The sequence below is a fragment of the Leptinotarsa decemlineata genome, unplaced genomic scaffold, assembly GCF_025532065.1.
Source record: "Leptinotarsa decemlineata unplaced genomic scaffold, Ldec_3_MD MMD2_P_RNA_scaffold_8, whole genome shotgun sequence".
Lineage (NCBI taxonomy): Eukaryota > Metazoa > Arthropoda > Insecta > Coleoptera > Chrysomelidae > Leptinotarsa > Leptinotarsa decemlineata.
The window spans coordinates 928,608-951,877 of NW_027412535.1; the positions used below are offsets into that span (position 1 = coordinate 928,608).

Sequence of the window (23,270 nt, forward strand, 5' to 3'; positions counted from 1 at the left end):
GTACACATTAACTGAACTATCATTCTTGTCTTCAAATTTCACAATATCTTTCAAGTTTACCGGAAAATTCATACCTGTTACATCTATGACTGTATTGAAATGTGGATATGATGAAACTTCTGACGTTCTATCGATTGCAGGATGTAGTGCTGAAGTGATAGCCCATGCAAAACAATGCTGATCTTCATTACGGGCATTAACCACGGATTTCCTACGCTCGATACATTCAGGCAGCTTCACATATGAACATCCACTGAGCGGACTGTATTTATTGATGTTCACCTCCAGAAACATGATTTTTTTCACAAGTCCAACCTTAAATATAAATCAAAATTACTGATCCATCCAATTAAAACTTGGTAGAAATCCTTACCTGAATCTCGTTCCTGGAATTCTGTAGTTTGAGCGATAATCCCATTTCGTAATCCATCAACAAAGGAATTCAAATCAGCAGATTGGTCAACTGTTCTATTCTGAGAGTTAAATGATTTGGTTTCCTTCAGGTCTTGTGTTTGCAGAATATAACTCCCAAATACTTCCATATTCACTTTGATGATTTTGTGAACCCTGATGGCTGATTCCAATAATTCTATAACTTTCTGCCTGATTTCATTAAAGAATAACATGTAATCGGTGGAAACAATGGAACTCTGCACCCTGTATGTAGCAATCCGACGCTTGAAGGCACTCTTTATAATTTGAACACCATCACTCAATTGTACACATGCATTATTCTTATGTTGCAGACTTCTATTGTGAGAATTCACTTGAGTCAATGGAATAATCACATTACAACAATTACATGTGTACATAGGTGTTGCAGCGTCATCTCATCTCACTCGTTTCACTGATGGACCTGCTCGACAACTTGGAGCTGATGACGACGAAGGTTGTCACTACGAGTAAAAGATTTACCACATTCACAAGAATACATTTTCTATGATATGTTCTCACTAACTCACTCGATGGAAACTGACATAACCAACACTCGCTCGCTTCTTAAATACCACAGTCCACGCCGCCTGCACGTCACCGTCGAGAGTGAGGGTAAAGCCATGCGTTACGTCATAGCCATCGCCACATCGAGGGAGGTAAGGGCACATCGATGAATACGCATTACTCAGCCAAACGCTGTGAAGTGTACATCCAGCTCTCCTACCGTTGATCGGTTGCTGCTGGGGATAGAGCGATGCGTTATGTCACAGCAATCACTGCATCGAGAGAGGTGAGGGTAGACCGATGAATACGCATTACTCAGCCAGACGTCGTGGAGTGAACATCTTGCTCTCTTACCGTTGAACGGTTGCTGCTGCTGTGATGTCACACCACTACTAACTTTGTGGCCTCACACCGATGGAGCATTCATTACTTGGAGGATCTTCGAAGTTTGCAGACGTATGTTTGTACATAGACAAGCACATGATGAAACCTTGTACCGTGCATTCTCACACACACACACACAAAATCTCATATGAAAAAAAAATCTGAACGAGCCATGAACCAGATACTTCAAGGTCACATCGCCTTGACTTCACTAAACAACAAAAAAAAAAGCAATTAATACGTCATAGTGGTGAGGGGAGACTTAGAACCGGAAAAAATATGAACGATCCATGCACCAGACACTTCAAGGTCACATCACCTTGACTTCATTAAACAACAACAAAAAAAGCAATTAATACGTCATAGTGGTGGGGGGAGGCTTAGAACCGGCTCAAATCTCCTACTACCGTGACAAGACTTACATCGGTCAGACCAACAGGCGAAACAACATATGCAAGGATGAACACATTATCAGTGAAGGGAAAAGTTGTCTCTCTTCCAACACATATTGGCGACAGGACACATGAATTTCGAGAACACAAAAATACTAGCAAGCAATGAAAACTTCTACTCTCGAACAATTGAAAAACGACCTAGTAAACCAGCAACATGGAGATAGATCCATTTCATCACTTCGCAGAATCAAACAGACCGCACAACCCCAAAGAGTTCAGATTTTTTTTCTGAATGTGAACTCAATAAACGTTGATAAAATTAATCAGATTACTAGTGAAATGAATTATGCTACCAACTTACAATTCATTTGTGTAGTACAACAGCTTAGAACACAAGATATCTGGATTTTTCTTTTATTTTAGGCTTATCATTTAATTAGTTCATTCTGTCGAATAGACAAACAACGTGGAGGTATTGATATTTGAACAGAATTCAATTCCCAATCAAAAAATGGTGATGTACACCAATATTGTTTAGAGTAACACTCTGAATTTTGTGCTGTATCATTCAAAGTGGGTAACGTGGGTAAGTGGATAAGTGATGACTGTCATCATCCGAAGACATCACAGTCGTGAAGTAACGTGGCTCTATTTGAGACCCATTTTGCCAAAATATAAAAATACTTGAGACCTTTCAGTTGTTTGGAATAATTGACGAACATTAAATAATGAAGCTAGTTCGTTAGGGAAGATTTCATATGAATTTACAATGTTGTTAGCTCTTTCCTCTACTCAAATAGTCCAAACTATTTTTATGGATGTGAACTCATCAAACACCGATAAAATCAATCAACTATTTTCATATAAACATTGAATTATATGTGAGAAAAATACTTTAGAAACAACGTTTGTATAAAAGTATTTATTTCGAAAGTTTTTTTTTTTCGTATAATTCAATGTTTATATGAAAATAGCTGTTTGGAGATGGCTTTTTCTTTCAATTTATGTCTGAAAGTTATTTCTTTGCTTGATCTACACATCTTTGTATGGAGTTGATATTTAAAATTGAGTGTCCTTTCTTTCTTTGGAAGATTCCCACATTTTTTTGTATCAAGATGAAGAAGTAGAATGTCAAAACCCTTCTTTCACAAAAAAGAAATTTCGTATACTACATTGTATTTTTGTTTATTTGAAATTCGAACTTTGAGTTCAGTTTATAATCTTGATATAGTAGTGACATTTGTTTTGGAGATTTGATGTCATTATTTCCGAACCCATTGAATAATTTTGGTGTTAATTCGTGAATGTATGGGAGCGATTTATATGTGAATGAAGGTATAACGTTGTAGTGTTCAATTTCAAAATTATTTCGAAAGTTTGTTCTTTCACAAAACAAGATTCTGTTTACTAAAGATTTGGGATAAGAATTTAGAATTTATCGAGATAAACTTTTGTTTCGTAAATCAGTAAAATTAATTTTTATTTTATTCGGAAGATTGAAATGTTAATCAATAAATATGTTACTAGATGCTGGTGTTCTGTACCTTTCAGTAATGATATTTCATTCTGACCTTATTAATTTCGTATTTAGAAAAATGTTATGTATATTTTATTATAACTGTTACACCCTGTAAAAGGCAGCGTACAGCGTATTTGTACGGATATGAGTTCAGTGTTTATAACCTGTTTTCGTGTTTTTCGTATCAGTTGAAATAAATACTTGTATGGGTATACTCCGGCTCTTTCATTTGTTGTGATTATCTTCAAATTAAGGATAAATATATCACAAAATGGCGAAGAGATAAAGTTCAAAGTGAAAGTACACAATAGTGCAATATACGGGACATTTACAAGACTTTAATCCTGCACGTTCAGAGTGGTCAATTTAAAGGAAAATGTTAGAAAATTAATTTCGAACTAATGCAATTATAGAAGAGGAACGTACATACAAACTTGTGCATGACATGTGTATTCCTATCGAGCCGGAATCAAAATCATTCAAAAACATACTCACACTATTGGATGGGCATTTTAAACTGACAGTGTCAGTATTTGCGAGTCGTAAGAAATGTTTTGAGTGGGCCGCGTAATCGCGTAATTTAATTTCTACCCGTCATTTCGAAGGACAAACAGAGATTGAACGTGCGTTAATCGATCATTTTACAGTTGGCTACGAAAGAGGATCTATGAAGGATCGATAATATGAGGAAAAGCTACAGCGACTTTTGCTCAAATAGTGGAGATCGCCGATTCTAAATCTGCTGTTCAACCAGGTTTTCAATCGATATCAGTCTAGAAAGAACCGGAAATTCATTTCGCCGGTTAGAGTACGAAACGAAAGAATCCTGCGCAGCCGTACCATTCTTCGTCAAAATATTCAAACTACCGAAGCAGCATCTTCAGCGGTAGAAGTGAGGGTCTCTCACTCATCTGGATCGACTATCATGTAAAAATGTTCAGTATATGGTCCCAAAAAGCACACAAAATAAACAAGTCATCAATCACACAAACTGAAAATTATTAATGAATTCGGTTAATGAAAAAGAGTCCTCGTTAAAAATTTGCAAAGTATTGAGTTGAGTGCATCAATGAAAGATACAATTGGTGTCATTGATAAGGTAGACTTATGTACTTTAGGTAAAGAATAAAAACGTGGTGCTTCGGAATTGCATTGCACTTAGCATTAAAATTGCGCATTCTGATTCACGAAACAAAAGTTCATCTAACTTCGATAAAATTCTTATAAATTTTTTTTTACCTCAAATCTTTAGTGAATAGAATCTCATTTTGTAAAAGAATAAACTTTTAGAATAATGATAAAATTGAACACGACAACGTTATACCTTCTTTCATATATAAATCGCTCCCATATATTCACGCATTAACACCAAAATTATTCAATGTGTGCCGAAATAACGACCTCAAATCTCCAAAACGAATGTCACTATTATATTTAGATTATACGAAAATAAAATGTAGCATACAGAATTTCTGTTTTGGGAAAAAAGATTTTTTTTTGCTTTCTACTTCTCCATTTTGATACAAAAAATGTGGGAATCTTCCAGAGAAAGGAAGGAAGCAAACAATTTCACAAATTAACTGTATACAAAAGTGTAAAAATCACGCAAAGAAGTCTGGACTCTTTTCCTGGAGGTAAGAGCTAACAACATTGTTAATTCAAATGAAATCTGTCCTAACGAACTAGCTTCATTATTTATTCGTCAATAACTCCAAATAACTAAAAGGTCTCAAGTATTTTCATATTTCGCCAAATCGGGTCTCAAATTGAGCCAAGTTACTTCACGGCGTTTCGATTGTCACTTTCCACAATCGTCTTCGGGTGATGACAGTCATCACTTATCCACTTACCCGAGTTACCCACTTTGAGTGATACAGCACAAAATTCAGGATGGTACTCTAAACAATATTGGAATACATCATTATTTTTTGATTGGGAATTAAATTTTGTCCAAATACGAAAACCTCCACGTTGTTTGCCTATTCGACAGAATGAACTAATTGAATGAAAGCCTTCAATAAGAAGAAACAAGAGAATTCGCCTCTAAACCTGTTTCTACAAGATGAATGAATTGTTATTTCTCAGCATGAATAATTTCACTAGTAATCTTATTGATTTTATCAGTATTTGATAAGTTGACATTCAGGAAAAAACTGGACTCTTTGAGCAGAGGCAAGAGCTAATAACATCTTCAACTCATATGAAATCTGTCCTAATGAAGCATTTCATTAGTTTGGACTTCCATTGTCTAATATGATATAAATTGATTTGAAATCCCTTAAAGAATGTGTAAAAAATTGAAAAAGATTATTTGATAATATTGAGCAAAACAACTGAAATTACAATAAAATAATAAACAAGCAATAACCAAAAAATAAAAAAAGAACTATTAACCCGAGATGAAAATTGAAAATTATTAACAAGAAATGAAAATTAAAAGATTCCAAACCAAGTTACTTCACGACGACAATCGTTCTCGGGTGATAACTGGACTTATTCCTCCGAGATCTGACTATTTATAGGTAATTCGAGTGCTTTCACCTATTTCCTCTCCCCTCTCACCGCTTCATCAGTTTTAGCGAAAGTTGACCGTTTGGCGGGAGTTGGTCGTGTTCCGCTTGATAAGAGGTTTCTTGTGCTCGGCAATGCAAACTCTTAGTTTCACCGATGGATGATTCTCCGCACTCGCAGGGTATCCGGTAAATGCAACGGATAGTGTTCCCAGATCTGAAACAGGTTCTGATGTTATACTTGGACCCAATTCTTCTTATTCTTACTGGTACTGGTTGTAGCGGCTTCTTTTCCTTGTGGAGCTCTTGCTGTCTTCTAGCTAAAGTCTGTTTCACCATCACTTTGGAGTAATTATTCCGTTGAATGAATGCGGAGAATTATACATCGGTGAAACTAAGAGGCCATTGCAAGTTCGCATTGCTGAGCACAAGAAACACACATAGCGAAGAGAAACCAGCAAATCCGGAATTGTAGAACATGTTTGGACCCATCAACACAACATCGAGTGTCCAACAACACATTTATCCAAGCTAGCGTCGAGATACGCAACATATGGAAACCTCTAATCAAACGGAACACGACCAACTCCTGCCAAACGGCACTCGAAGAGTCAGATCTCGGAGGAAGTCCAGTTATGACTCTAAGACGATTGTGAATACTAACAATCGAACCGTCGTGAAGTAACTTGGTTTGCAATCTTTTAATTTTTAATTTTTTTTTTCTTGGTATTAATTTTCTGATTTTCATCAACTTTTAATCGTTCAATTTTTTTTTTATTTTTTGGTTGCTGCTTGTTTTTAATTTCATAGTAATTTCAGTTTTTTGCTTAATGTAATTGTTATTTTTCAGATGATCTTTTTCAATTTTTTACAGATTCTTTCAGGGATTTCTAATCAATTTATATCATATAAGACAATGGAAATCTGTTTAAAAAAATCTGTTTGAAATCTGTTTTATCGTTAACCAGTTGTCGCACCCCTACGAACGACAACCTTCAGAAATAGAAACTTGTGCGAGCTAACGCACAAGTGCGTTTTAACGTGTGATTCAGAGTCAGATCTCGGAGGAAGTCCAGTTATGACTCTAAGACGATTGTGAATACTAACAATCGAACCGTCGTGAAGTAACTTGGTTTGCAATCTTTTAATTTTTAATTTTTTTTTTCTTGGTATTAATTTTCTGATTTTCATCAACTTTTAATCGTTCAATTTTTTTTTTTATTTTTTGGTTGCTGCTTGTTTTTAATTTCATAGTAATTTCAGTTTTTTGCTTAATGTAATTGTTATTTTTCAGATGATCTTTTTTAATTTTTTACAGATTCTTTCAGGGATTTCTAATCAATTTATATCATATAAGACAATGGAAATCTGTTTAAAAAAATCTGTTTGAAATCTGTTTTATCGTTAACCAGTTGTCGCACCCCTACGAACGACAACCTTCAGAAATCGAAACTTGTGCGAGCTAACGCACAAGTGCGTTTTAACGTGTGATTCCTAATACGGGCAAAATCGATCGTTCAGCCTGGGGCTTGAACCACCAACCAACATGGCAGTCAATTCGAGTGAGTGAACAAAGCACCCACGTCGAACCGATCGGCTACCGAACTAATGAAATGCATCACGAAACATTGTCAACCACTTTCAAACAAATGCCCTAACGAACTAGCTTCATTATTTAATGTTCGTCAATTATTCTAAACAACTAAAAGATCCCAAGTATTTTCATATTTTGGCAAATTGGGTTTCAAACTTTTAAAAAACTGTTGCATTCGAAAATCTCCCGCCAATGAAGCGTCTAAAATCTGGTCCATAGCAAACCGATAGGAATTGAGTGTACCATATGATGCCACTCATATTCTCCCCGAAAAACTCTACGACGGTTGAAGCTGATGCAGTAGTAAATCATCTCATGCTTCTTATCTGACAAAACTGATACCACAATTTCAAATCATACTGCTTCATAGTAGAAGTTATAATAAAGGCTAAACAAACATTTATTGCTATAATTGTAGTTCCCCTTAGTTCTATGCTCTACCGGATGAGAGACCTGCAACCAGTATAAGTGGCGGCTATAGTGGATGCGATTGAGTTCTGTTGAAAGAAAGAAGTGTTACTTCTTGACTATATATTTAGAAGAGACGTAAAGATAGGGTATCAAGGCTTGTAGGCCAATATGGCACAACTACAATACCTTCGGCTCGGTCTCTAATGATTTTTTAATTATTACTGGAGTTTTTTCCCAACACCAAATCGTTATTTTTAACACCTCGACACGTGTTTCGATCACCAAGTGATCATCTTCAAGAGGAAGATTAAACTAGAAACTAACGCGAAGCTCACGCTATTTATGCGAGAATTCGGAAAAGTCTGGAATTTACGAAATTGAATGTAGGACTGCGATGCAAAATATTATGGATAGACAAAAAGATCTATTAAAGTAAGATATAAGGAACACATAGCACACTTAAAAAATGGAAGACCTGAAAAATCAGCAGTCGTCCATCATATTTTGCAAAAAAACCATTCCATAGACTTCAGTTCATTAAGATTAGTTAGGCAAGTTAACAACAACAGGCAACTAGATGCCTATGAGAGTGTAGAAATAAGTAAACATGATAATATTATGAATAACGATAACGGACCAATACCAAATAGCATACTATACATCTTGTTAAAATAATAGTCTTGGGTTTACTGATTCCTACATAAGGACACATTGCAAAAATAAATTTAGATAGGCAATATTGTGAAATTAAGTTTTTTTATATAGCTGAAAATTGTTTTATATACAGCTATAACATTTAAACAGATATTGTAAAATAATAGATAAGACAAAATTGTAAAATTAATTTAGGGTGGTATACCTGTATGGGTGATACACCTGTATGGTTTACCTGTATGGTATATCTATATAGCATAAATAGCGTGAGCTTCGCGTTAGTTTCTAGTTTAATCTTCCCCTTGAAGATGATCACTTGGTGATTGAAACATGTGTCGTGGTGTTAAAAATAACGATTTGGTGTTGGGAAAAAACTCCAGTAATATTCATTACTACACCAAAGGTTCCAAACAGTGCATCATAAGAACTTAAGGATTCTTAAGAAAAAGAAAAAAACAAAATTTAAGACCCCTCCAATTGAGGGTAAAATCGTCTACTTCGATTACAGAGGGGTCTGGATACCAGAAAACAAATAATGAACATTTAGAATTAACTTGAATAGCAAAAAGTTATATATCTGGAAGGACATCCTTTAAATTTATTCCATTATAGTATTTGCTGTTCAGGTCCCATTCAGTCTCAAAATTCAAGCTACTTGACTCTATGTCTGCAATTACATTGTCTTTGCTGTTAATATAAGAAGCAAAAATGAACAGATCTTAGTTTTCACACTACTGCCAAAATAATATTTTCATCTTTGAGATTACCAGCAAAATATTTTTGACAAAATTTCTGCTTTCTGTTCTGAATAATTTGTGTTTCTCATTTCCTTCTAAAGACCACAAACCATTGATTTATCATAATATCAAATTTTTATCTTCTGGTATAAAAACGGACATACATTGAGGCACAATCAAGGACCAAAAGTCATACATTTGTATTCTAATAATTTGCCATTAAACAAAAATCTTAAAAACTTTCTATAATTATTATCGATAGAAACTAAATCATATGATTATTGATATTGATTTTGATATTGATAGATTTTAATTTTTAAATCAGTCTTATGAACTAAGAAATTGCTAGATATGTATTCTCCCTTACAATGTTCTATTTCCTGAAGCTGATAGTTTATGAACTAATTTCCTGAAAAGCGATTTTTTCAAATGCGATCATTGCCTCTGAATTTGTACCTGGCGAGGTGGACAATAGAAGTTTACCGGGATCTTTTTGGTAAGTATTTTGGAAAGAATATTAGAAGAGGATGACTTAGGAGATTTCAACTTTAAACCGAACTTTTCTATATTCTTGGAATCCTCTTAGATTTTTTTCAAAATAACAATATGTCTGTAGACACAGCCATCAGATTCTCCTGTTATCATCATCATGTTATCATCAGATACTGTTATCACGATGGATAACAGTATTTATACTTCGCCTGCTCCTCTTCCGAAATCAAAGCAGTTGTCAGCTGTCCCAAAGCCGAAAAGCAGCCGCCCCAATTTGAATTTGGATTTGTGTCTTTCCGAGCCACCTGATCGTTAATAGCTGAGACACACTCTGGATTTACTTGTGGACCTTTTATAAGAGTGAAGTTTTCAGCAGGCAGATACTTCTTTACAAAGGCACTAACAGCGACCTCACCTAGTTTATTACTTGAATCAAAAGACCATCTACTAGCTAGATTTACTTGAATTTTTGGCCCACGTAACTCTGCAAATGATTATTCCCCAGAAGTGTTGAAATACTGGGATCTATAGTATTTGTATCTGTAGAGTAGGGAGGAGAGATGATGAAGGCTCACAGCACTCAGGCCACATGTGACCCATTGTACATTCTTCCGAGGAGTTGTCCTCCTAAGTCATCCATCCTGTCTTTTCCAGGAAGGTGGACAGGTTACTAGGAGACATCTCCTTTATATCGGCAGGTGTAGGCCAAGACTCACCAAACACACTCTCCTATTGACGATAACTCCGGACACTCGCATAAGACATGCCTGACAGTTTCATCTTCCTGTTCACATATCCTTCATAGAGGTGTGCCCACTAGCCCCATAATATGGAGGTGTTTCCTTAGTTGACACTGGCCATCAGAAATCCTACTGTAAAGCGTAGGTTTTTCCTGGTCATCACGGAATATTTCTTCGGCGCCAGCTTCCCAGGGTCGCCCAGGGTGATCCTGGTAAGACCGCATCCTTTGATTCCATACCATTTCTTTAGGGATTGAGCAGTTGGTCCTAAAATTCTTATTCCAGTGGCGTCCTTGGCTGAAGAGTCGGCAATGCGATTACCTTTACTTCTATCGTACCCTTTAACCCACCTCAGGATAATATTATTATCTACCGAGGCTTTGGCTAAATTTTGGTGGCACTCTAGTACTAGTCCCAAGGTAACACGTCTGTTCAAGGCTAATAAGGCTTGTCTACTATTAGTGCATGTTATTTCTTTTGTGGCGATTGAAATACCAGCCAGTTCTGTTTGAACCACGCTGGTATATTAAGAGCAGATAGTTGTTGGTTCACAGATGAATCAAAAATACTTTCCGGTTCTGGTGCAGGTGTTTTTAGTCGCAGACCCAGGACAGAGATATCTACCTGCCTAGAAACTTGTGCGACTGTATTTCAAGCGGAAATTTACGCTATTGAATTGTGTGCGGAGAAATGGGATGAATCCAACCTCACACACAAGTCAATAAAAATTATCTCGGATGGTCAAGCGGCGTTAGAAGCCCTTGGCTCCTACCGACCAACGTCTAAATTGGTAGCAAATTGCCAAAAACGACTCTCCTCGATAGGAAGACTGAACAGATTGTCTCTTGTCTGGATTCCTGGCCATACTGACCTGGAAGGTAATGAGGCTGCTGACTTTTTTGCAAAGGGGGGTGCTGCAAGCATCTTTATCGGACCAGAACCTGCCATTGGCATCGCTTTGGGCTTTGTTAAACAAACATTGAACACTTGGATGGCAAGAAGATTTATGGACTTCTGTCAGAATCTTCCTAGATTAGCCCACTCTAAGGCGTTTATTCACCATTTGATGCTTGATACCAAACAGTTTTTGGACTGCAGTAGAGATGAACTACGATGTCTATCTGGCCTTCTTACTGGTCACTGTCATTTGAATCATCTTATGCAGAGACTTGGACTGTCGGGAGACAGTGTGTATCGCCTGTGTTCGGAAAATGATGAAACAGCAGAGCATATACTTTGTGCCTGCCCCGCTGGGGATCGAATCAGGTTCTTAGAGTTCGGCAGATCCGTACTCTTACCATCTGACCAGAAAGACCACTCACCATACACACTAATCGGCTTCGTTAAGAAACTGGGTTTATTTGGCCGAGTGTGAATATGTGTGAGCCACAATAAACCCTTGCGGGTTGCGGTGGAGGGTTGAATAGACCGACTCACTTCAGATGTCACCTAAGCTAACCACGCTGGTATTTTCCCATCCTCCATTTAATCCTTAGGCTTAGTGATAGGGAGTAAACTCCACATTCTGAGCCTTCTTTGGTTTTTGAGCCGTCTGTGTATATGCGTATTGCATTTGTAGCATCTGACTCTGTGTTCTGTTTTATTTTTATTTCGTAGGATTTATTAAAGACGAACCTGGGTTCAATTGCATCACTGTCTGCCTGCAGCAGAGGTTGCGCAATAAGCGCTTCTCGCCATAGGCTTAGCCTCAATTGACCCATTCCTATTTCGAGGTTTACACCAGCCGTGCGCAATCGTAACATGGCCATTAACGCAACCTCCTTAACGTACAGGTCCAGAGGAGTCGGACCAGTTACTAATTCCATTGCCGCGGTTGGTGTTGTTCTCATGGCTTCTGTGATGTTTAAACAAGTCATTCGCTGTATTTGATATAGTTTTTGGATGATCGTTGCTTGTAGAACTTTCGGTCCCCATGCAATGGCTATGTACGTTAACATAGGTCTTATTTTTGAAGTGTAGATCCAGGTGACCACACGGGGTGAAAGACCCAATGTGCGTCCCACTCTCCTCCGACATTGCTCATAAGCTACATATGCTCTTTTTGCTATACTCTGTAGGTGAGAGTTCCATGTTAGCTTCCTGTTGAGGGTATTACCAAGGTATTTCACCTCTTCAGAGAAGTTAAGTTTCCTTTTGAAGATTTCGGGAGGTTTTAAGCCCGACAAACTCCTTTTCCTGGTTAAAAGAACCATCTCAGTCTTTTTGGGATTGATCGACGGTGAGTGTTCCTTACACCATATTTCTATCAATTTGAGCCCATCCTGTGCTCTATCGCACAGTGTTTTCACAAATTTGCCTGTCTGATGATAACTATGTCATCTGCATATGCAATTGTGTGGAATCCATTTTTGTTAAGGTGATTAATTAGGGTATCCAGAACTATGTTCCAGAGAAGGGGTGATAAGACCCTTCCCTGTAGACATCCCCTCATGACCAGTCCTCTCACTGTAATTACTTCTACATTAATACTCATTGCTCTACTGGAGAGCATCTTGAGTATCCATTCCCCTACTACCAGGGATACATTCCTGGAGTTCAGTTGCTGGGTAATTGTTGGAAAGATAATTTTATCAAACTCTACCACGATATCTATGAATATGCCCAGGGTGGATTCTTTATTGTCCACTTATCTTTCGATTCTGCCAACCACATGGTAAAGGGCCGAATGAGTAGACTTTCTTGGAGTAGGAAGTGGATGAAGTGAGTTTTGAACTCATAGCATCTGCATAGTTTAAAAAAAAAACGATGTGAGACTAATTGGTCGGAATGCTTTTGGTAAGGTGTAGTCCATCCTACCTGGTTTGGGTATGAATACCCCTCGTACTTTTCTCCACTTTTCCAGAGCAAAAAAGGCTCTGAATATTCCAACCAGGTGCGGTATAAGAATATTCATAACCCATTGAAGTAGGGCTGGTCTTATACCGTCAGGTCCTGGTGCCTTGAAGGGTGAAAAGCCCGATATGGCCCATCTTATCTTGTACACATCAATTACTGCACTAGCAGACTGGCATTCGTATTGTGAGGGTGTTTTTGGTACTTCCGCCCAGTTCGTCGTTCTAGGAAAGACAGTGAGTTTCCATAATAATCTCAGCGCTCTCTTGGAGGTTGGCGGCTTTGTCGTCATTTTCCCTCATCAGGATGCCGATACTCTTAAGGTGGTCATTTGAGAGTGTCTCCTGTAGCCGAGAAGCTAGTGGAAAGTCTTCGACATAAAAGGCTCTCCAGGCTTCTCTTTGCTTTTGTCTGCAGACTTTTCCTGGAATCTTCCAGCTCAGGTCACCATCATGTATTGGTTTTGCCATCTGCTTGAACCATCCTCATCGGACAGAATTCCTTCTAGGCAATGTCTATTTTGTTTTGGATAGATACGGGTACCTTTCCAGTTCTTCATTTCCCGCAGAGCTCCCTTTGAGAGTCGATTGTAGAGCTACATCCGTCCTCTTCGGGCCACGGGATTTCACAGAGTTCCTGAGATTTTAGCTTACCGTATAGGTTAACCAGTGGTGGTCTGACATAGAAATATTATCCAACACTTGCCAGTCCTGGATTTTGTTTGATATTTTAGCTGTCGTCAGCGTGATATCTATTAATGTTTGGCTACGGACATTAATAAATGTCGACTCCGTGTCTCTGTTTAGGATTGTTACATTTTTCTTAATTATACAGTACGATGCAAATGTATGGAATAAATTCGATATTCACAAAAGGAGCGTCTTTCGGAAGAAATCCAAAAACAGGTCAACTTTAATTTTTGACGGCCCATCTCATGATATTCATATGAAAGACGTTTCATCACCAGTGTTGGCGTGATGACGTAATCGACAATTTTTTAAAATGCAAACAGGGGTCATGTGGCACCCCATTCAAAAGGTTTACTAGTCGTCTATTCAACGGTATAATGGTTTCAATATGTATTAATACAGGGTCAACCGAAATTATGTATTCAGAAGACTGGAATTACAAATAATAGTAATTCGTTGAACCAAATAATGCTATGCACCGCCACTGAGAATAAAGTATCGTACTGTCTTCTATTGTTTTTGTTGATTAGAAAAAAGAAATGGTGATAAAAGTCCTACACTCTACTTGAGATTAGTCAATGTCATTGAAGTGAAGTATCATTGAAGCGGTTGACATTATTTCTAGAAAAATATTTAAATCACTTATAATCTGGCAATGAAAGTAACAGAAACCCAAAGAATCGAAATTTTAATTATGATTGGCTGTGGAGATAAAGTAAGGACTCAGGCAGAAGTTCGTGATTTATTCAATGCGAAATACTCCAACCGAGAACCCGTTTCTCAATCAACAATAAGTAAAATTGAGAAAAAGTTTCGAGAAACGGGCCATGTTAAAGATCTCCCTAAAAGTGGTAGAAAATCAATTTCAGAAGTCCAAAAACTTGATGTGGTACTTGCGTTCCAAGAAAACCCCCATACCAGCACGAGGCAAGTCGCACTGGATAATAATTTACACCAATCGACTGTTGTTAGAGTGTTGAAAAAAGAAAAGTGGCATCCGTATAAAGTTCAGCTGGTCCAAGAACTGTTAGAAGATGACTTTGACAGAAGAGTCGAATTTTGCGAAATCATGATGGAACGCTCGCACAGAGATCGGAGTTTCATACAAAATATAATATTTTCAGATGAAGCTACTTTTATGCTCAACGGTCACGTAAACCTTCAGACTTATCGATACTGGGCAAGAGAAAATCCACATTGGATGGAGGAGCATAGCACACAATATCCACAAAAAGTGAATGTTTGGGCCGGAATTTTGAACAACCAGATAATAGGACCATACTTTTTTGAGGAAAGCGTAACTGGTGCTCGGTATCTGCACTTTCTTCAAGATTATCTGATGCCACAACTGAATCAGCTATTTCCAAATAGAAATGATTTGTGGTTCCAGCAGGATGGGGCGCCCCACACTACGCCGTTGATGTACAAACCTACCTGGATACTGTTTTCCGAGGAAAGTGGATAGGAAGAAGAGGGCCGATCGAATGGCCACCAAGGTCTCCTGATTTGACCCCGTTAGACTTTTTTATGGGGATACTTGAAGAGTAAAATTTAAGAAAATCGACCAAATGATTTAGAAGAGTTGAAGGAACGCATCAGAGCGGAGATTGCACAAATAACCCCCGAAGTTCTGGGAAACGTTAGAAATGAATTCAGTGCCCGGCTTTCACATTGCATCATAGCTGAAGGTCATCAATTTGAACATTTATTATAATTTTATTGTACTTCAATGAATAACATGTTTTGGTTCATCTTGTATAAATGAATATTGGCATGGTTATACCGTTGAATAGATGATTAGTAGACCTTTTGAATGAGGTGCCACATGACCCCTGTTTGCATTTAAAAAAATTGTCGATTACGTCATCACGCCAACACCGGTGACGAAACGTCTTTCATATGAATATCATGAGATGGGCCGTCAAAAATTAAAGTTGACCTGTTTTTGGATTTCTTCCGAAAGACGCTCATTTTGTAAATATCGAATTTATTCCATACATTTGCATCGTACTGTATATTCATACAGGTACTTACCTTGGGCGTTGATATCCTTGCTGCCCCAGCTCAAGTGATCACTGCCTCAACCCACTCTCTGGTTGAGGCAGTGATCCACTAGTACCTCCATTTCTCTGGTCGGTGGTGGGGTGGGGTGGAATCTATAGTAGCTGAAAGAAGAAACTGTCGTCATATCATTTGTATGCGGAATATGCCATAATATTGATCAATTCCATTCGGTACTGAATCAAAACAATCAAAATATATACCTTTCGATTATCTGACATAATAAGACACAATAATAATTTATAAACACTGACACAAACTCCAACACTCTAACGAAACATGATCTACGGCACGAAAACAGAGAATTGATCAGATACTCACGTAGAACCGTGGGAATCTGTGAGAGAGGGAGATTGTTCACTTCAAAATTCGTGGTGTGCGGTGTGAGATAGGGAGACTTCGCTTGTTCTTATTTAGGGAACGAGGACGAAATATATATTATTGTTATAAAGTGCACTCTAGTTAAAACGATATACCCTAACAAAGTCATTTGACATTGATACTAAAAAATTGTAAAACACGTCAAATTTTCGAGAGACATTTCTTCGTAAAAATCAACTCTTTTGTCAGTCACCTCCTCCCCATGACAATCCATATGTCAAATACTCCAAATGGTGATACCTTATTTGAAAGGTCTTTCAACTCTGTATCAAATCCTGTAACTTTTTCACATTACAATGATGAGGAATGTCAGAAAAAAATGAATACTTTTTGCAGTTTATATTCAATTTCTAACTATAAAGTGGAAATCAACAGAAATATTTACTTTACATCAATTTAATTTACATCTACAATAATTGGCTGCATCTCGTGGACTACTGATTTCCATCATCTCCATCATTAATGAGTCTACCATTGAGAAGATCGCAACGCATTGCTGAAGCCGCTGAAGATGTCCATCATATTTATGGGTGAAACATTCGGAGTTAATCTCTCCATAGAACCACAGCTACCCAACTGAAACCAAAATTTGAAATTGAAATATTATTTACCATTTGGGTTTGTTTCCGAAAAGAATGGCCCAATAATATGGTTACTCAAAATTCCTGACCAACCATTTAGTTTTTAGAGATATTGGGTGTGCGACATTGGGATTTCAATCACTTCAGTATCGATAATTTATGGATATTACAAAATTCAACTTCTCTGTCAGAATCATCTTCATGAACGATATTTATTTTGTATCGATGAAGAATTCTGAAAACTTTCGTACAACTCACTCCTGATGCTTGAGACAACTGAGTCAAAGGCAACTTGGCCTAAAACTGCAACATATAATACTTTCGTTACTGACGATTCCTGAACGGTCATGTTGTCTGTCACTAACGTTATCGGTTTCCAATTCATAATATATAACAATTCCAAATTACATTTATGCCTTACATTTCTTTCTGGATAATTATCTTTGAAATCACGAGCACGGACCTTCGCAAATTTTCGATGTCTGTAGTAGGTACAAACCTACTATTTCAATCTACTCTTGAAGAGTACACCCCTTTTTCTGTAAAACAAAAGATGATAAACGAATTAACTCGAGTTCAAACGAAAATGAAAAACTCAAACTAAGCTATCAGAAACTGTTTCAGAGTAATTTTGACAAAAAAATCAACAACTTCAGCAGTACTGGGTGCTATAATTTAATACCAATATATGTGTTACGGGCAACGTGATTGACTGGACATTATTGATGAGGACCGGCCATTATTAATAATGGCCAAGAGCGATGGGCAAAGTCATTAATTTATCATTTTGACCGGCCATTATCAATAATACCCGACGGCCCGTGGTCCATGTAATATCTCAGTGTTTTAGATAGCTTGAATTTATCACTTGGACCGGGCAGTATGAATAATTCTCTACTTGTAGCCGGGCAATGTGATAAATTGGACCGCGGTCGTGCCTTGCAACATGCGAGGGGCGCGTACGTGCGGGAGAAGGGCAGCTCGCGCACGCAGCGACGTATTAGTTCGTAGTAATACTTCGGAACGAGAACACGTGAGTGCATTGAGTACGTTTTTCTCGCAAAATGGCGGCATCCATGGATATGATGGATAAGAAAAGACGTTTTAAAGAAGAAATTCATAGATTAGAATTAACGAAGGGGAAAAACATGCACTTATTTTCTCGTATGAGTATTAGTCATATTTAACCAAAGTGCAAGTGACAAAAGACAAGATCGTAGGCAAAATTCTGAAGGAATATCAGCGATTGTCGAGGTATGACATAGTGAAGATCGGAACAGTTCAAAAATTAATCGTACCAGTGAACAATTACAGAGAACCAGTTCAATATTACTGTTATTTGGAAGTAACTTTTGATATTATTCACCAAACTCACATTTCTATCGGGCATGGAGGAAAAAATAAGATGATGAAAGAGCTCAAACCGAAGTACAAAAATATTACTAAAGAGTTTGTGGCGTTGTATTTGGCTTTGTGTAAACCATGTCAAAAAAAATTAAGTGTTCCAAAAAAAGGGCTAGTGGTTAAGACTGTGAAAAGTAGTGAATTTAACTCACGATGCCAAGTCGACTTAATCGACATGCAAACACAAGCAGACAATGACATTAAGTTAATCATGGTGTATCAAGATCACCTCACCAAGTTTGTTATTCTTGGACCATTAAAAACAAAACGAGCCGAAGAAGTCGCATATCATTTGCTGGATATCTTCACAATATTTGGAGCTCCATGCATTTTGCACAGTGATAATGGCAGGGAATTAGTCGAACTATGCCAAATGTGTACACGGCAAACCCCGTCATAGCCAATCTCAAGGTTCAGTAGAAAGAGAAAATCAGGAAATAGAAAAGACGGTATTTACATGGTTGGAGACAAATGAAGGGTTAAGATTCGTACAGTTCCTGAAAAATGGAGATTACCATTCCGGCATCGATCGCAGTCCTTACGAAGCTATGTTTGGTTGCAAACCCAAAGTAGGTTTAAAATCAGTCTTGACATCATTTGACGAGTTAACGGAGATAGTAAGTGAAGATGACCTTGAGGCAATGTTAAAATATGGTGATTCCGGTGAAAGTCAAAAAGTCATTTTGGACAGCGATAATATAGATGAAAACTAAGCCGCTGTTAGTGGTTTTATTTCTGTTACGATTGAACCCCGTTTCAAACTGGAACAACAATCTGACAATATTCAACCAGAATAGCAACCTAATGTGGTCATTATAGATGAAAACCCTCGACCAGACGATCAACAGCCTTCTGAACTGGAACAACATTCTGCCGATAGTCTACCAGAAAATCAGCAAATCACTGTGAGTGTGGACATAATAAATGAAAACCCTCGAGCAGCCGATCAACAGCCTTCTGCCAATATGAGCAATGAAAAGAAAAATTCTGATAATGAAAAGGCTGCATTTTTACTTAACGCAAAATCAAACGAAATTCGGAAGGCTCGTAACGCAGCTAAATAATCACTTAATAAGCAAGCCGAAAAAATGTTGGCGCATTCAAATGTGCTTGAAAAGACTCTCATTTTGATGGACAAGGCTTCCAGCATTGTAACTGTAGTGGTGACTTCAATTTAAAACGTTATAAGTGCATGAAAAACATTCTTTGTAATTCCAAATGTCACAAAAGCTCATCTGGCAAGAATAAATAATTATAAACTTAATAACTTTCTTGCATAGTTAGATATTTCTGTTGACTTTTCTCAGTTTACTAATTTTCAAACTATTGTTCTTAAGTAATATTTTTATCAAAATAAAAGTAGGTAACTGCTGATGTTATTATATTTTTAACTATTTATTTTTTACCTACCAATAGTTTATTTTTGTTGACTTTTCATGAAAATTTAGTAAGTTTTTGTTCATTTAATAAACAAAAACACTACATTTCACCTACTTTATTACTTTGTCCAAGATAGGGTGGGCATTATTCATAATGGCCGGGAAAAGTGATTAATCATGCTGTTTTAATCACATTGCCCAATTGAGTCGGGCATTATGAATACAGACCGGCCATTATCAATAGTTCCCGGACTTATCAAAATGCCCGTAACATATGTGATTGAAGGTGATTGACAATGTTTCATGATGAATTTCATTAGTTCGGGCTTCCATTGTCTGATACTATATAAAATGATTTGAAGTCCCTGAAAGAACCAATAAAAAAAGAATTAAAAATGAGTAGTTGAAAATAACAATTAAATTAAGTAAAAAAACCTGAAATGAAATTTTAGTGAAATAAAATACAAGGAAAAATAGAACAATTGAACAAAAATAAAAAGTTAAGAGATTTCAAGCCAAGTTACTTCACGACGTTTCGATTTTTAGTATCCACAATCGTCTTCACCCGAGTCATCACCTGAAGACGATTGTGGATACTAACACTTTGAAGTTGACTGAAAACTTGGGAGTATTTTATTTTTTCTATCATTGCTCATCGTTAAAATGTCAAAAATATTACAGGGTTGAATACAGAACTCATAGACCTTCCAAGTAAGCTGTCACTTGACTATTATTTCCTTTTAAAAAATTTTTGGCACGAGGGTTGTTTTGAGGAGGTGGTGGTGGTGGTGAATATCGGTAGGATGGGCGGTGGAATGGTTCCGAAAATAAAGCCTATAATTTCCCCCTTCAAGGCTGTGCCCCCTAAAAACGGGGCACATTGGCTCATTAGAGCCGAACTCTGGCAAACGCTGGCTGAACCGTACGAGATAGATCAAAATAATGTACTACAGTATTGTACACCTTGAAAAGGTCTACAAAAAAGTACGCGATGGTATATGTCTATCTTTTAGGGATAACCCACAATAATAATTTTTTATCCTTTACTTTTTCATGAAGCGATTTTAAGCAATACATCATTAATCCTTATCCAATTGAGTACCTCAAATAAATTGTGCATTTGATATAGATTGATATGGCCCTTTGAAGCATATAGTTCAAATGAATATTTTCGAAGGTATTACAAATTCAAAATGCTGGGATATAGCGGTTACGGCAGTACCGGCCGGGGGCTGGTGGTGCGTGCCTATAAATAGCGCGTCGTTTATTTGTATATTTAGTATCGGCTTGCACCCATGCGGAGCCAGGGCAGGTCGCTAGTTGTTAATAATAGCCTCATCCTGATGTGTAGAACGTTGAATGCAAGCAGACGCGGTGGCAAATTCATTGGTATAAGAAAAAACAAAGATGGTCAAAAGTCAATGAAGATGACTTCATCGAGATCGATTAGATAATCGACAGTTTGAACTGTATACTATTAAAATATAATAATAATATAGGTCCTTCAGCGCCTCGTAGTTAGGTTATGAACAACTATAATTCAAAATCCACCTATAGTAGCAGTTTGTATCACAACAAAGCCAAAGGCTTCATTTCGTATTTCAGTTATAAGAGATGCGATAGGCTGATGTGGATATTGGTTTCAAATCATATTATCGGTATATCACAAAAGTTATGATACCAAGTGTCAAAAGTGTCATAGCACAAGAAAAACCGCGAACTGCAGCTGGTAAACGGGAAAATATATTTCAATATTTTCAACACACATAACGAGAGAGGGGGTAATGAGTGGCTGACAGAAATAGTTTATTATGAAAAGAGAAATGAAAATTTCTATGTTTTTTACCACTTTTAATTGTAATTAACGTTACTGCAGTTTCGTCCTATATGGACATTCTCAAACTAATTACAATTAAAAGTGGTAGAAAACATAGAAATTTTCATTTCTCTTTTCATTATGATCTCCTACCACGAATTAACGGCTACAACTATCAATTTATTAAATAGTTTATTATCTAAAATAAATAAAAAATGTGTCATATCTGAAGAGCGTGAATAATGCACAAAAATTATCAAAAAAAGTTATAGAACTTCATAAACAACCACAATAGTACGGGATCAATCGTATGAAAAGTTTAGACTTCATTATTCGTTATATAGCGCAAGTTTAGATTTTTTTGTGGGTTGTCATTTGAACGAGATAACATTTCAAATATTCACAGAATCTTCATTATTTCATTCTCATTTCGTCAGTATTTCCAGTAAGATGACAATTTTCAATCTAGACGTGTTTATGAACAATTGTTAACCACACATAAAAGATTTCCTTCGAAAATGAAATATTTCCCAGCTGTTTAGTTTGATTGTCTTAGAAAAAAGTCGATATTTAAATGTTCGTATTTCCAATACGAATGAATGAAAACCAAATCAAAATCAATGTTCTATGACAAAAATCAAATTTTAAAGAATAAATTGTGAAAACTAATAATCGGTTAATTTTGTATACATACAATTCTTGCCGGATTTTGAGTATAACAAATCTTTACTTACATTAAAAAGTCACTGAATGTACCAACGAAAAAAGGCTTTTTCTAGAAAAATTCTTATAGATTATTAGTTTTTTATGATTTGATTTCAGGTTTCAGTAAGTAAAGCTGATTATCAAATGATTATGGATATATTCAGTGGTAATTTGGCTGAAGGCAAACAAGAAGAATTTGTACAGGAAGTTTCCCAATCGACGCAAGTAAATCTATCTGAACAGCGAGCAGCGGATATAGTTGATATGAGTTCCAAAGTGGAAATTGCTACTGAAATATGGAAATCTAAAACACGAAATAAATCACACACTTTCCTCAAATTAACTTTCAGTATGGACTACTTCATCATCAACTTATTTACGGGAGGTACAAAAGAGGTAAGGAAATAGGGGATTTGTTAGATACGGAAGATGTTAGGTTAGGTTTTGAAACTATTTGCTCGAGGTTATACACTAGAAGTTGCAAACCTGATTTTTTTTCTTGAACCGTTACTTATATATGATAAAAAAACAAGAGTTTGTTAAAACTTGAAAATACTCATAATATGTAAAATTGAGGAAAATTGTCAATACGGCGTCACAATAATGTTTGAACAAATTCTGTTCTGTTCATGCTTCTATAGTAATTTAATCGTAATGGCCATTACTACCTAACAAAATTCTACATGAATATTACTGGACTTTAATCCCAACACCAAACCGTTATTTTTGACACCTAGACACGTGGTTCAATCACCAAGTGATTATCTTCAAGAGGAAGATGAGTTTAATCTTTCTCTTGATGTTGATCACTTGCTGATTGAAACACATGTCGAACTGTTAAAAATAATGGTTTGGTGTTGGGTTTGAACTACAGTAATGTTCATTACTACACCAAAGGTTCCAAACAGTGCATCACAAGTACAAAACTCCTACATGATGAATTCGTTACCTAAACCATTCACCTTCCTAGGAACAACTCAAAACTGGAGAATTATCAATACAATTTACACCTGAGACATAATTTTA

General features: G+C 36.7%; 1 protein-coding gene and 1 long non-coding RNA gene across 2 annotated transcripts in view; one reads left to right on the plus strand and one right to left on the minus strand.

Moving 5' to 3' along the window:
- The window catches only part of LOC111511015 (intermembrane lipid transfer protein Vps13), a 1,108,316-nt gene that overhangs the window by 340,926 nt on the left and 744,120 nt on the right, over positions 1-23,270 (plus strand). The window contains 1 exon segment of the mRNA XM_074170346.1: positions 22,362-22,640. Within this exon segment, the coding sequence (XP_074026447.1) occupies positions 22,362-22,640 (279 nt within the window).
- LOC141480423 (uncharacterized) lies at positions 16,684-17,450 on the minus strand. The gene is made up of 2 exons (XR_012464333.1): positions 17,362-17,450; positions 16,684-16,935 (listed from the first exon to the last, which is right to left on the minus strand). It is a non-coding gene; the product is annotated as an uncharacterized lncRNA (long non-coding RNA).